Genomic DNA, 14,694 nt, shown 5'->3' with positions numbered 1-14,694 from the left:
GCCTCAGTAATGGTGGATGCCCTTCTCTGCACCAAGCTCGAGCATCCCAGGATGACTTCCGACTGCTGTGCTGGCAGCGAGAATTTCAAGCCAGTGGATCTTAGCTTGCTGGGCTCCATGGAGATGGGATCCACTGAGCTAGACCACTTGGCTCCCTGGCATCAGCCCCATTTCCAGGCAAGTGAATGGTTCTCTCTCCCTGGCATTCCAGGCGCCACTGGGTTATGAACAAAAACTCCTGCAGCTAGCTTGGTGTCTGCCCAAACAGCCACCCAGTTTTGTGCTTGAAACCCAGGGCCCTGGTGGCGTAGGCACCTGAGGGAATCTCCTGGTCTATGGGTTGTGAAGACCATGGTAAAAACGTAGTATCTCGGCTGGAAAGCACCGCTGCTCATGGCACAGTCCCTCATGGCTTCCCTTGGCTAGGGGAGGGAGTTCCCCAACCCCTTGCACTTCCTGGGTGAGGTGATGCCCCACCCTGCTTCAGCTTGCCCTCTGTGCACCCTCTGTCTAACCAGTCTCAATGACATGAGCTGGGTACCTCAGTTGGAAATGCAGAAATCACCCACCCTCTGCAATGATTTTGATGGAAGGTGCAGACGAGCTGTTCCTATTCAGTCATCTTGCCAGCCACACATGCCCATCTTCATTCCATTATTTCATTTACTCTAAACATACTTTCAGGCAGTTCTTAAAATTTACTCCATTTTAACTATAATGAATCCATGTATGAATGCATTTGTCTTTTTCTGGCTCTTTCATAGTGCTTCTTGAATTGGATGATTCTTGTCTTTTTTAAATTCTGGAAAATTCTCACACATTCTATGTTTAGTTTGACCTCCTTATTCTTCACAGTCTGTTATTATGGAAGTACTATGCTTAACACATTGCGTCTCTCTGTTTTCTTCGATGTTACCAACAAGATGTCTTAAACTATCACCACCTGCCCCTACAAATGTACACAGGTTAGGATGTTTCATTTATCGTTTTCTGCTTGTGATACAGCTTGGCTGTAACAGATGTTCTTTCAGTGTTGAGGCTCAGAAACTCTCAAAGTTGATATTTAGTCCCTGACTATAATAAGATGTGGGAAGAGGGGACATTTCAAACTCTCCATGTTGGTCCCTTGCCCCACTCATTGAGGAAAGTGAAATCGATTTTGCAAAATTAAGGCTGAGTCAGTGAAAGAGATCTAACGTAACTGCCTCCATCTTGCTTCTAAAACCCAAACTGTCCTTGTTCATTCCTGGGCATAGGCTGAACTAACTTTGGGAGAAACTTATTTATAGTTTATAGTTTAAAACTAAGATGATGAGGTGGGGGGCAGCCCCCGCCCGGCCGCCGCCCCGTCCCGGAGGTGGGGGGTGCCTCTGCCAGGCCACCCCATCTGGGAAGTGGGGAGCCCCTCTGCCCGGCCGCCACCCCGTCTGGGAGGTGTACCCAGCAGCTCATTGAGAATGGGCCATGATGACAATGGTGGTTTTGTCGAGTAGAAAGGGGGGAAATGTGGGGAGAAGACAGAGAGATCGGATTGTTGCTGTGTCTGTGTGGAAAGAGGTGGAAATGGGAGACTCCATTTTGTTCTGTACTAAGAAAAATTCTTCTGCCTTGGGATGCTGTTAATCTATAACCTTACCCCCAACCCCGTGCCCTCTGAAACATGTGCTGTGTCCACTAAGGGTTAAATGGATTAAGGGCAGTGCAAGATATGCTTTGTTAAACAGATGCTTGAAGGCAGCATACTCGTTAAGAGTCATCACCACTCCCTAATCTCAAGTACCCAGGGATGCAAACACTGCCGAAGGCGGCAGGGCCCTCTGCCTAGGAAAACCAGAGACCTTTGTTCACTTGTTTATCTGCTGACCTTCCCTCCACTATTGTCCTATGACCCTGCCAAATCCCTCTCTCTGAGAAACACCCAAGAATGATCAATAAATACTAAAAAAATTAAAAAAAAAAAACAAAAAAAAAACTAAGATGATAACAGCCCTTTCCCAAAGCAGGCCTCCTTCTTGCCTGGGGACTAGATTGCCTCTGTAGGACTAACATTAGCTACAAGATTAGAAATCATGGCTAAAGGGCATTGCAGCTTGAGGCTACAAGATTCTTACCCTCCCTAAACTGCTCCTAAGATCAGTGCTTGAGATATTTTGCAGACTCTGCAAATTTTAGTGCCTTAATCAATTAAACTCCAATTATATATTTAAAATATTGATTATTTTGAATGTGTTTTAAATGCTTATGTAACAGCAAAATATCACATATAGAGTGATTACAAGCTAGTTGTCATATTTACCTTTATGTCTATTCTAAAATAATAATAATAATGCAAGGTAAAATCATTTCATTGTTATTCTATACTAGTTTTTATATCTAACTAGATATATAATTTGATATATTCTTAAGGTTGTATAATACATATTTTATCATGTTTTCCAGTTTACAACAATCTTAGAGAAAATAAAGAGAAAGAAAAAAATTTGAAAGGCTTAATGGAAAATATCAGAATATTTTATGTTAAAATCAACAATACAGCACACATAACTTGATGGAACCATTTGAGATCCTGAAAATAAAAATATCTTTAAAGTACTTCAAAAAAGAAAATATGCTAATAAACTTTAAATAGAAAAACTATATTATAAAAAACACTGAGCAGAGAATATTTCTACAAGATATTAAATTAATTATATAAATACTACATTTTTTAAAAAGTTCTGTAATTGGCCCATGAGAAGAGAGTTCAATGGGACAGAGTTTGGAAATGCAAATCCTTAGGGGAATTTGGTTTATGACAAAAATAACATCTCGGATATCTGAAGAAAGATGGATTACTTAATAAATAAAAAATCAACTAGGTATTTTTTGAAAAAATAATGTCAGATTTTAATCTCAATTATTATATAAGAAATCATTTTGCATGGGTTAGTTTCAAAATTTAAAATAAATGAAAGAGTCATTGTTATAATCTTGAAATGTGGTCTGGAAAACTCTTACTAAGAAAACGTAGGACTTGGACACTGTGAAAAGAAGAAACTGTTGAATTGCACAACATAAAAATAAGTCACTAAATTGAATTTCAAACTGGTCAAGAATGTATAGAAAAGGTATAACAGATCAAACACTAATTCATTATGTTCAAATTTTGGTTCATTAAAATTAAAAATGTCTGCTCTGCAAAAGCTTTTGTTAAGAGAAAAAAAGACAAGCCACAGACTAAAAAAAATTGCAAAAGATAGCTGATGAAGGATTCTATGCAGAATATACAAATTAACAGTGTAAAAACAAACCGCACAATTAAAAATAGACAAAATATCTGAACAGATACTCTATTAAAGAAGATAGATGACAAATAAAGATGTTAAAATGCTCAAAATCATATATCATTTAGGAATTGCAAATTCAAACAACAAGATACTACCCTAAACCTATTATAAGCATGGCTGAAATCAAAAATACAAACAAGGACGTGAAGAACAGGAACTCTCATTCATTGCTGGTGGGAGTGCAAAATGGTATAGGAACTTTGGAAGACAGTTTGACATTCTTGCAAAGCTGAATATAAGCTTACTATATAATCTAGAAATTGTGCTTCTAAGTATAACCCAAATTAGTTGAAAACTTGATACAAATGCTTAAAGAGTCTTTTCTAATACTTGTTAAAATTGGAAGCAGTCAAGATGTGCTTCAGTAAGTGAATGAATAAACAAACTATGATAAGTCCATACAAGGAACTATTACTCAGTGATAGAAAGAAATGAGTTATGAAGCCATTAAAAGACATGTAGGAAGATTAAATACATATTACTAAGTGAAATAAGTCAGTTTGAAAAGGGCACAGACTGTATGAATCCAACCGTATGAAATTCTGAGTCAGACCTATAGAGACAGTAAAAAGAGCAGTAATTGGCCAGGCTTCAGGGGAAGGGAGGGATGAACAGGTGAAGCACAGGACATTTTTATGATGGTGAAATTATATCCTATGATACTATAACAGTGGATACATAGCATAGTACATTTATATAATGAATTTGAGAATTTCAGAGGCTTATCAAGGAAAAAGATAAGACCACAGGTGGCAGTAGCACACAAAGCTTCTACTTGGACGCTACTTGGACAGGGTTGCAAAAAGAACAGTCCTCACAGCATAAGGCCTTATAGAAGCACAGGGGACCACCATCCAGAATGCAGGAGGACAAAGGAGCTCCCAAGGATGGGAAGGGAGATGCTGCATGTCTAGATAACATCACTTCACAGCATGGTAGGAAGCTGCTGGGTCAGAGGGCTCTGAAGGGCAGCAGCCTGCAGTTTATGTAACTACAAGATTTTTCTTATCTATGGCCAGCAGATGTTGGGTGCAGTTTCACAAGGTGTACAAAGCAGGAAGACATAAAATGGCAAAAAAAATCTGCCTGTTGGAGATATATTTACAACAACTGGATGTGAAAACATTTCAGTTTCGCACTTGTGGGCTTTTGAGCTAATGAGTCTCAGCCTGATTTAAGAAGTAAGCAACAAAGGGCCAATATGCAAAGGCCATCTCTGGCTCATTTATATAACAATTTGTTAAATCCTAGAGAATGGTACAACACAGAGTGTCTAATGTAAACTTGGACTTTAGTTAATAATAATCTATCAATATTGGTTCATTAATTTCAATAAATGTACTACACAAATGCAAGAGGTTAACAAAAGGGGAAACTCTGTGGGAGGGGGGCAGGTAGGGAAGAGGGAGTGGGGCTATGTGGGAACTTTATATACCTTCTGCACAATTTTTCTGTGAACCTAAAACTTCTATAGAAAATAAAGTCTACAAAAATGTTAAAAGTCAATGAGGAGAAAAAGGAGAGCGAAATAAATGGAAACTTGGGGGAAATTTTGTAATTCACAAAATAAAATCAAAAGTCAAAACCAAACAATTCTTCACATCGAAAATATAATTAACAAGTCCATTGAATTATAAACTGGTCAGAAAGACATGCAACAGTTATAACAGATCAAAAAGAGATTTGTGCAAGTTTAATGCAAAGGAAATGTGGAGTAAGGCATTAAGTAGGCAGTTTAGAGAAAATGAATACAATTTTTTGAGAGGAAAGAAGGCCACTCTAACTCAATAAACAAGTAAAATATTATCACTGTGAGTTTCTATTTTTCATCTGTAAATTTGGAAAATATAAAAAACCCTGAAACCTGTAACACCCACCTGACAAACTCATATATGCCGTTGGTGGACATGTACACTGGTAACTATTTCAGAATATTTTTAATATCATAATAAAAACAGCACATAGCGTTTGACAAAATAGTTCTATTCATAGAAATATTTCCTACATTCTTACTCACAGATATGCTCAAAACATATGTACAAGGGTGTTTGTGGCAGCTTTCGTTTTATTAGCCAAAGACTGGACACTACCCAACTACACATTGGTAAGATTTGTACCATGTAACAAGTAGCTTTTGCCAGAAATTTTAAATCTTGTATGCCACTTATTGGTTCAGGATTTTAATGTTTATGGCTCTAAATAAACTATATTTATGTCTGCTTTGCACTGATCCCCTTCCACTGCAAATTTTCATCACCTATCAAGGTCCCACCAGCCTATTGTGTCTTTGCTTATCTTACTGTACAGATAACTCACATGGATTCCAATATGGACCACAATTTGGACAGCTTCTTCATTGTATAAGATATAAGTAAATCATGTCACCTCAATACAAATATTGAGTTCTTGAGGGCAAATATTAGGTCTTCTTCATATGTTTTTTTTTTTCTCCCTGGAACCTAATACATGATAAAGACTTGCTGATTAGAAGTAATTTTTCCTAACCATAAGACAGTTCTTATAGTACATATCCTCATTACATAACTATGTATTAAACCTAAGGAACAATGCTCAAGAGTTTGTCCCTTTTGTTTGGTCCTTGCTTTTTCTGGCACACTTCATATTGCCAAGGCCCGTAAGGGTAAGAGAGAGAGTCACACCTGAACTTGATATTGTCATCTGGAGGAGATTCATAACAACAAAGTATCTGGAGAAAGATAGCCCTGTACTTTCCATTATACCTGTGATAAGAAATTAGGCAGGTTCAGTGAGAACAGGATTAATATGTCACAGAAATCACATATCTCCACATCTTCCTGCAGTAATTAACTCTCAAATAGAGTTACCAGATGAAACGTAGAACCCCCAGTTAGATTTGAATTTCAGATCGGCAGTGCAAGTTTTTTGGTATAAATATTTCTTGTGCATCATATAATTTTTATTTTCTAAATCTGGTAACTCTACTTTTAAGATGTTCAATATAATGACCAAGTCCAGCCAGAGGCTTCTTTCTCATTAAAGGATTTCTTCCTCCCAGGCTAGATGTCATTTGTCTTCTGGTGTTGTAAATTTCATCAGGTGAACCTGCTTTTCCAGAGAAAGTGGCAGCAGATCTAGGGAGTAGGTCTTGTTCTCCAAAACCTTAGTAGCCTAAGCATCTGCCACATTTAGTTACATTTAGGTTCAAAGAAAAATTTAAAGACATCTTTAGATCTATTATTCTTATGGAATGAATAAGTAACCACTTTATAAGAGAATATGACTTTCTTTTCTTTAGTTGTGGCAATCCCTCAGAATTTCCTGCTTCTGAAGAACTCACAAATAGAGACAGATGAATGAGCCTATATGGCCATGGAGAACAAAGGGTGAAATACAATTGCATATTTTAGTCTAATGTGAAGGTTTTTCATCAGTTCTATAATGTTTTGGCTTTTGATTCAGCAGACAAATGTGATGGTTATCTATTTATCCCTCAACAAAAAAATGTTGATTCTAGGGTCATAGACAAGTGAACAGACACTTGGATAGTAACAATAATGTAAAACTGCCATCTTATGTACATGGGCAGTTCTTGCAACCTTGGAGAGCAACTCACTCTGCAGCATCATGGCAGGGAGAAGATCCGCAAAGTGAAGACTTTACTAGTGAGGTGCTGTCAACATTTTGAAGAATGAGGTGGTTATCTCATAGAGTATAAAGGGGATGGGGACATACACCAGATTCAATATGCAGAAACCCTACTGAGCAAGGGAAATTGAGGAATATATTTGTCTATCAAGATTAAGGAATGAGGCAGAGAGCACACTGTGAAGGGCTTCATATGCTAGGGTAATGAATTTAAGCTTTATCCTCTAGGATAGGAACTACTAAGAGGCTAAGAGGTAGTATGCATAGTGATTAAAAGCGAGGTCCTAAAATGGTACTGCTAAGTAGAAATCCTGTTTTTACTATTTAGTTGTATGAATTTAGGCAAGTTACTATAAAAACACTCTGTGACTCTGTTTATTCAGCTGTAAGTAAGGAATAATAATTTTTCCCCATTACATTTATTGTTGGAATTGATTGAATTATTATATATAAAGTGGTCATAATGGTGCCTAATAGGTACTATATTATAAAGTATAAGTACTACAAGAAAATTAAGAATGATAAAGTATTTGTTCACTCATCATTTTTAGTATATTGAATTTTATTGTTTAAGAGGGATAAAAAGCAGGGGCTTTGGAACCAGATTCAAATCTCAACTCATAATTTTCATTAAAACAAAAAAGTCCTCATTGTCCTCAAGTTTTAGTTACTGCTTCCTGCTCCTGCTCCTGCTCCCTCAAGCCCAGGCCTGGTCACAATCCTTTTATTTTAGCTCCAGGATATTGCACTAGGATTTCCCTACACCTTGTTCACACATTTGTAAATGATCTTTTATTTGAATGCCCCAAAATTTGAGCGTTTCAACTTTTTTTTTTTATAAGAACCATGACTGATGAGGAACTGGTACTTAAAGTGTCTCCCAGAAAGAAATCCTCCAAATATGATTCTGAAATTGGTTTGCTTATGTATTCGAGGAGGGCACAGCTAATGTATGGATGCAATTTGCCAATATTTGAGGTACAAAGATTAACTGCAAGTGAGGAGTAAGGTACAGAGAAGAAAACAAAATGACTTGTTTGCTATGGCAAAAAATAGTAATTGTAAAGACTGTGCAGTCCTCTACCTTCTTCAGACTACCCTGGAAGACGGACTTAAGGAAAAGGGGCAATTTAAAGTTCTAAATAGACAACTGAGAACATGTTCGAAAAACCCAGAGGTCTCCATTTCAGCTCTGAAGGAGTCCCTCATCTTCTCCCTAGCCAAAAGACATGCAGTAGAGGACTTTTAGTTTTCAGGAACCTAATAGGTTAGATGGGCACATCTATAATTAAAGGGACACTCATTCACTTTGAAGGGACAGATACTCTGTTATTGGATCTGATGTCCCTGCCAGCAGCACTTCTTAATGCACAACTCATATACATACAGAATGCCCTTTCATTCCATGATATCCCATACAACAGCAGTCCCCAACCTTTTTGATACCAAGGACAGATTTCATGGAAAACAGTTTTTCCATGGACTGGGGGAAGGGAGGATTAGTTTGGTGATGTATCAAGTGCCTTAAATCTATTGGGCAGTTTATTTCTACTATTATAACATTGTAATATGTAATGAAATAATTATGCAACTCACCATGATGTAGAATCAGTGGGAGGCCTGACCTGGTTTTCCTGCAACTAGATGGTCCCACCTGGGCGTGACAGTGGGAGACAGTGACAGATCATCAGGCATAAGGAGCATGCAATTTAGATCCCTCACATGCACAGTTTACAATAGGTTTCGCACTCCTATATTAATCTAATGCCGCTGCTGATCTGACAGGAGACGGAGCTCAGGAGGTAATGTGAGCACTGGGGATGACCTATAAATACAGATGGAGCTTCGCTTGCTGGCCCTGCACTCACTTCCTGCTGTTGGCCTGATTTCTAACAACAGGCCATGGAGCAGCAACAGTCTGTGGCCCAGGGGTGGGGACCCCTGCTATACAACATTGTCTCTCACAAACAGAATCATTTTACAGCAAATGAAGCACAGCAATGGGCTTAACACCATGACATTCTCTAGTCTCACCACATTCCCACAACTCAGATACAGCTGACTTCATAAAGCCTGTAATAGGCTCAGGTAGGACATGTGGGACATGCCTTAAACTAGTGGCTAACTACAGGACTGTCAAGTCCGTGGAAATGTGGAATGGAGTTCCCCCTAGAAGGCACAAAGAAGAGAGAGGAATAAAAATGAAGACCATCAATGAAGCAAGGACTATGTCCGTAAATCTTACTAAATCTACTCACCTACTTGAGCCAGGTGATCCAAATCAGTTCTCTGTTGTCCCTACAGAATGAGTCTCAATTGAGTCACATGAATTTCGACAGTGCTTCAGCAGTTTTCTCGTAGCTAAGGCAGGATGTGCCAGAGTGAAACGGGGATCAGGCAAACTGCCTAGCAAAGCCCTTTCCTCTGCTGTCAAACTCAGGGAATCTGATTCTGCCAGCCTGATTCTTATGTTCCAGTCCAAGGGAAATTCCCAGGGGACTGGCTGCTTCAACCTGTGGGTAGAACTCTTTGTTCAGCTTCAGTGATCACAGCTGGCAGTATGAAAGTACTAACATGACACACCTCACTCTGAAGGAAAGCAAGATGTAACCTGATGTACATATTTCATGTAATTGGTGCTGAACAAAATGGCTGCGATGAGTTTATTTTGAATGCTGAACCTGTACCTAGAAAGGAAAGGAGGGAAGCTGTGGAAGCACAAATAAAAGGCACTAAATTCAGACTAAGCATTCAAGGAAGGTTTAGGAAGCTGATAATGGCTGAGAGGAGTCTTGAAATAAAATTACCCGCTAAGCCCAGTTAAGAAAGTCTTAACTGAGTAGTCTTTCCAGGCTAAGGAAGCAATACTTTGAAAGACACAGGAGAAGATGGGCAACTCAGAAATTTTCAAGCAGTTTACTGTGGCTGGAATGGGAGTTCGGATGGGAGGGAAGGATGAGAGGTGAGCTGAAGAGAGAAACAAAAGTAAAATTATGAAGAGTGTAATTTCAATAAATATATGATATATATGTTATTTCTTAAGTCTCATATATGAAAGTAACTATTTATAGATAATATAGGTTATATAAATGCATAAGTACATATAACATATAGGTACATATATAAGTACATGTATAACATGTACAGGTATACATGTGTAAAATATGTATACAATGTACACATGTACATGTACATATTATAAATGATTACGCATATTTATGCATGTTTACATATATGTTAATATGCATGAGTTTATATGTACACAAGTATATATATTCATACAGCACATGTGTAAATGGTGATCCATGTATGTATGTACAGTCATCCTTTGGTATGCTCAAGTGATTCGTTCCAGGATCCATGAGGATAACAAAATTCGAGGACACTCAACTTAATGTTTGCACAGAACCTGCACACATCCTCCTATGTATGTTAAATCATCTCTAGATTACTTGTAATAGCTAAATTGATATAAAATACTATGTAAATACTTGCTATGCTTTATTATTTTTTATTTGTATTATTTTTGTTGTATTGTTTTTATTTTTTTGTATTTCTTTAAGTTTTATTTCAGGTTCAGCGATATATGTGCAGGTTTGTTATATACATAAACTGCATGTCATGATGTATCTCAACCTTAACCTCACATCTTAAACAAAATTTAATATGAGATGGAAATTTAAATGTAAAAATTAAAATATAATGTATAAACCATAGAAGAATATTATGAAAACATGGGGTAGGCAAAAATTGGGGCAAGATACAAAAAGCAGTAACAATAAAAAAAGATTCAAATTTCATCAAAATTAAAGACGTCTTATTAAAAGCACCATTAAGAATATAATAAGGCAAGACAGACCATGGAAATATGTGGGCATCTTAGACATCCAACAAAGGGCTTATATCCAGAATATATAAAGAACTCCTACACCTCAATATTGATTTTGAAAACAACCCAATTTTAAAAGGGCAAAAGACTTAGACACTTTAAGAAAGAAGATAGAGCCAATAAATACAAGTGCTCAACACACTCACTATTAGAGAAATACAAGGTAAAACTATAATGAGATTTCACTTCAGAACCACTAAAATAGCTGAAATTTAAAAACTGACAACACTAAATGTTGGCAAGGATGTGGATAACTGGAACTCTCATACATTTAAAGTTGTGCCTAAGACTGGCAGTTTCTTATACAGTTAAGCATGCATCTGCTCCATGACCTAACAATTCCACTCTGACATGTATCCAAGAGAAATGAAAGCATATCTGCAAAACTCCTTGTATAAGAATGTTCATAGCAATCTTATTCATACTAGCCCAAAAGTAGAAATAGCCCAGATGCCCATCAACAAGAAAATGGATAAACTAAATTGTATTTTAACCATAAAAATACTACTCAGCAATTAAAAAAAAACTAATGAAACATGCAACAGCATGGATGAATCTCAAAATATTATACTAAATAAAAGAAGCAAGACAAAATATGTACTATATGATTTCATGTATATGAGCATCTGAAACAGGCAAAGACAAAATAAGTTGGAAAACCTCAGAAGGGCTATCACTGAAGGAGCGGGGATTGATTAGTAAGGGGCAAGAGAGAACTCTCTGGAATAATTGAAGTGTAGTTAGGTACATGGGTTACACAGGTATATACAATTCATTGCACTGTACACTTAATTTATTTCACTGTATTAAATTATACCTTGATTATAAACAAAAAAAGATTCCACTGGTTACCTCATTGTTTTAAATGTGGGTAAATAGAAAAAGCAAAATGAGAAATTAGTTGATAACCAGAATGGAGAATTTTCCATCTCGCACTCTATTATTTTTCCTTGGAAATGTTTACATGTCTCTATACTACTTGATAATTTCCTTAACAATTGCCAAAGCCAAATCCCAAGGTGTGAGTGAGAAAGACACAAAGGATAAATAGTAAAATATTTTTCTAAGGGAAACATTAGAGTGTTTTAGTTTTGGATATTGGCCAGAAGCAACAGTAAAACATAGCAGGTAAGACTGTAAGTTTGTAAGGCTTAGAATAGTGCACCACAGAAATGCAGTACCTTTGATGAGGGAAGCCTGGAAATATTAGATGGTTAAGGAGTTGGGACTGATCTCAAGACTTAAGGTCTAAAAAAAGGTACCTTTCATATCTTAACTCAAATATTCATTCATGAAGCACTTATCTATGGAGTGTTATTGTATGCAAGGCACATTCCAGTGCAGTTCTATCCAATAGAAATCTAAAGTACACGACAAAGATAGGAGCAGAATTCAATGAAAGTGAAAAACCATATTAAAAAGAAACTAAAACAAGTCTCTTGTAAAAGATCAATAAAATTAATAGATCTCTACCGAGACTGATGAAGAAAAATGGAGTAAAAACACAAATTACAAATATTAGAAAGAAAAGATGGAACATTATGAGAGACCCCCACAGACTTTTCACAGGAAGATAAGGGAATATTACAAACAACTCTATGCCCATAGCTTTAACAGCTTATATGGCATAGAACAATTCTTTCCAAGACACAAACTAACAAGGCTCACTTAAAAGAAAAGAGATAATGTGAATAGTCATATATATCTACTAAACAAAATAATCTGTAGCTAAAAACTTTCCAGGAAATAAAAATAGGCCACGGTCCAAATGGCTTCACTGGCAAATCCTTTCAAGCATTTAAGAAAGAAATTACATCAATTTTATACAATCTCTTCCATAATATAAAAATGAATACTTAATAATTTTTATGAGACCAGAATTGTTCTGATATTAAAATATCAGACAAATTCGTTACCAAAAGAAACACTACAGATCAAGGTACCTTATGAACATAGATGCGAAACTTATCAACAAAATATTAGTGAATCTAACAACGTGTAGAAAGGATAATACATCGCAACCAAGTGAGGTGAATCCTAGGAGCCCAAGGTTGGTTCAACATTACAAGCCAATCAATATGTACTCCACTATTGAATGAAAGATGAAAAACTATGATAATATCAAGAGATGTAGGAAAAAGTATTTTTCAAAATTAAAAATAAATTGATGGTTTAAAAAATCTCCTAGGAAGCTTAGAGTTAAGGAGAACTTCAAGCTGAGAAAGTGCATCTACAAAAATCTACATATAACATTATTCTTAATGGTGAAAAACTGTATGTCTGAGGGGCATAAAGCAGAATGAAAGGCCAAGGCAAGTTTTAGAGCAGTAGTGAAAGTTTACTAAAAATTATTAGAGCAGGAACAAAAGGAAGTAAAGTACATTTGGAAGAGGGCCAAGTGGGTGATGTGAAAGATGCAAGTGCACTGTTTGACCTTTGACTTGGAATTTTATATGTTGGCATGCTTCTGGCATTTTTTAATCTTCTCCCCAATTCTTCCCCTGGCAGGAGGGACTGTCTATATGTGCAGTGGCTTGCCAGCAATTGGGAGGGGTTGCATGCACTGTGTGTTTACTGAAGTTATGTGCATGCTCATTTGAGGCATTTTTCCCTCTAGCATTCTTCTAGTATTTTTAGAGGGTGGTCATACACCAATTGAACTCCATCATTTTGCCTCAGTGCACATGCTTAAGCACATGCCAAACTCCTTAAATCTTATCAGGAAGCTGCTCATCACCAGCTTTAGGTGTTTCCTATTTATTGGGAGACTCTCTTTTCATGTCACCAGCCATGATCAATTATTATCTTAGAGAGACAGTTGAACAACCACATGACCATCACCTGATGGTTGCCTGACATTCCTGGGGAGGGGGACCTCTCTTTCCTTGCTCACACCTGCCTAACTACCTACTCTAACATTTTCCGCCTCAAGAATTCAAGACCCAATTCTTTGGGAAAATGGACAAAGGTCAGTCTTCTGAAACTGTTTCCTACTGATGAGGAGGTGGTGGTGCTTGTTCTGTGGGCCTTGGCTTCTTGCTAGCTCTCAGAACAGTGTGGCTCTGTGAGTTAGTGAAAGTGGTATCCAGTCAGGGCCAAGGGAGACAGGGGTGGGATTTCACTTCTGCTGTGTCCCTCTGATGGCTGGTCAAAGAGTCCTTGGTGGAAGGGTGACTTTTGAATATTGACATGATGGTATCCCTCACTGAGAATCATCTGGAGCTTGATGGGCTGAAGGCAAGAGGAGACAAATCAGTTATTAGATTTAGAAGACATGGACCACAAAGGATCAAATGTAGGAGACTAACAAGTGAGCCTATAAAAGAAAGAACACAGAAGAACCATTTCAAGTTTCCTTCCCAATTTAACCAACCCAAAGAGGTTTGTTCCTATAAATTGGAGGCTCGTTTTAGGAGTTGTCTGATGTTGCCTTATACTTTTCTAAATTGATTTACCCAAAAGCAACATTTTTTCATCTAAGGCTAAACAAAATTCCTTCCTGTGCCACCATTAACATATCTAGTCCTTGATAATTCTAGAAGACTATAGCTGCTAAAGAACCTATTTATCCTTGCATAATTAAGGTTTTAGCCACAGCATCAATATTGTTGGCTATTTCCTTTGAGAGTTGGCTATAGATTAAGGAGGCTTTTGTGATTCCAGCAATTCCACTTTCTGTACCAGCTATCATGCCAAGTCCCACAAGAAGGGGGATTAATTGAATAATGCTCCTCACCCCAGGAAAGATGGAATGGCCATAGACTGGTACTGGAAGAGAGAGATTGCCAGGGGCTATGTAGATGTCAGGGGATAGATAGCCTGTGATACAAGTCCTAGACCAGTTAGTGAGGA

General features: G+C 37.3%; 1 protein-coding gene across 1 annotated transcript in view; it reads right to left on the bottom strand.

The window, feature by feature from the left end:
• LOC101145121 (selection and upkeep of intraepithelial T-cells protein 1-like) overlaps positions 1–6,079 on the bottom strand; it is a 74,498-nt gene extending 68,419 nt beyond the window's left edge. The window contains 1 exon segment of the mRNA XM_063709000.1: positions 5,987–6,079. Coding sequence (XP_063565070.1) covers positions 5,987–6,062 — 76 coding nt within the window. The 5' untranslated portion in view covers positions 6,063–6,079.
• Positions 6,080–14,694: the final 8,615 nt, after the last annotated feature.

This window comes from Gorilla gorilla, chromosome 1 (assembly GCF_029281585.2).
Source record: "Gorilla gorilla gorilla isolate KB3781 chromosome 1, NHGRI_mGorGor1-v2.1_pri, whole genome shotgun sequence".
Taxonomy (NCBI): Eukaryota; Metazoa; Chordata; class Mammalia; order Primates; family Hominidae; genus Gorilla; species Gorilla gorilla.
Note: the sequence above shows the minus strand (reverse complement) of the source record. Positions and strands in the feature narration are given on the sequence as shown.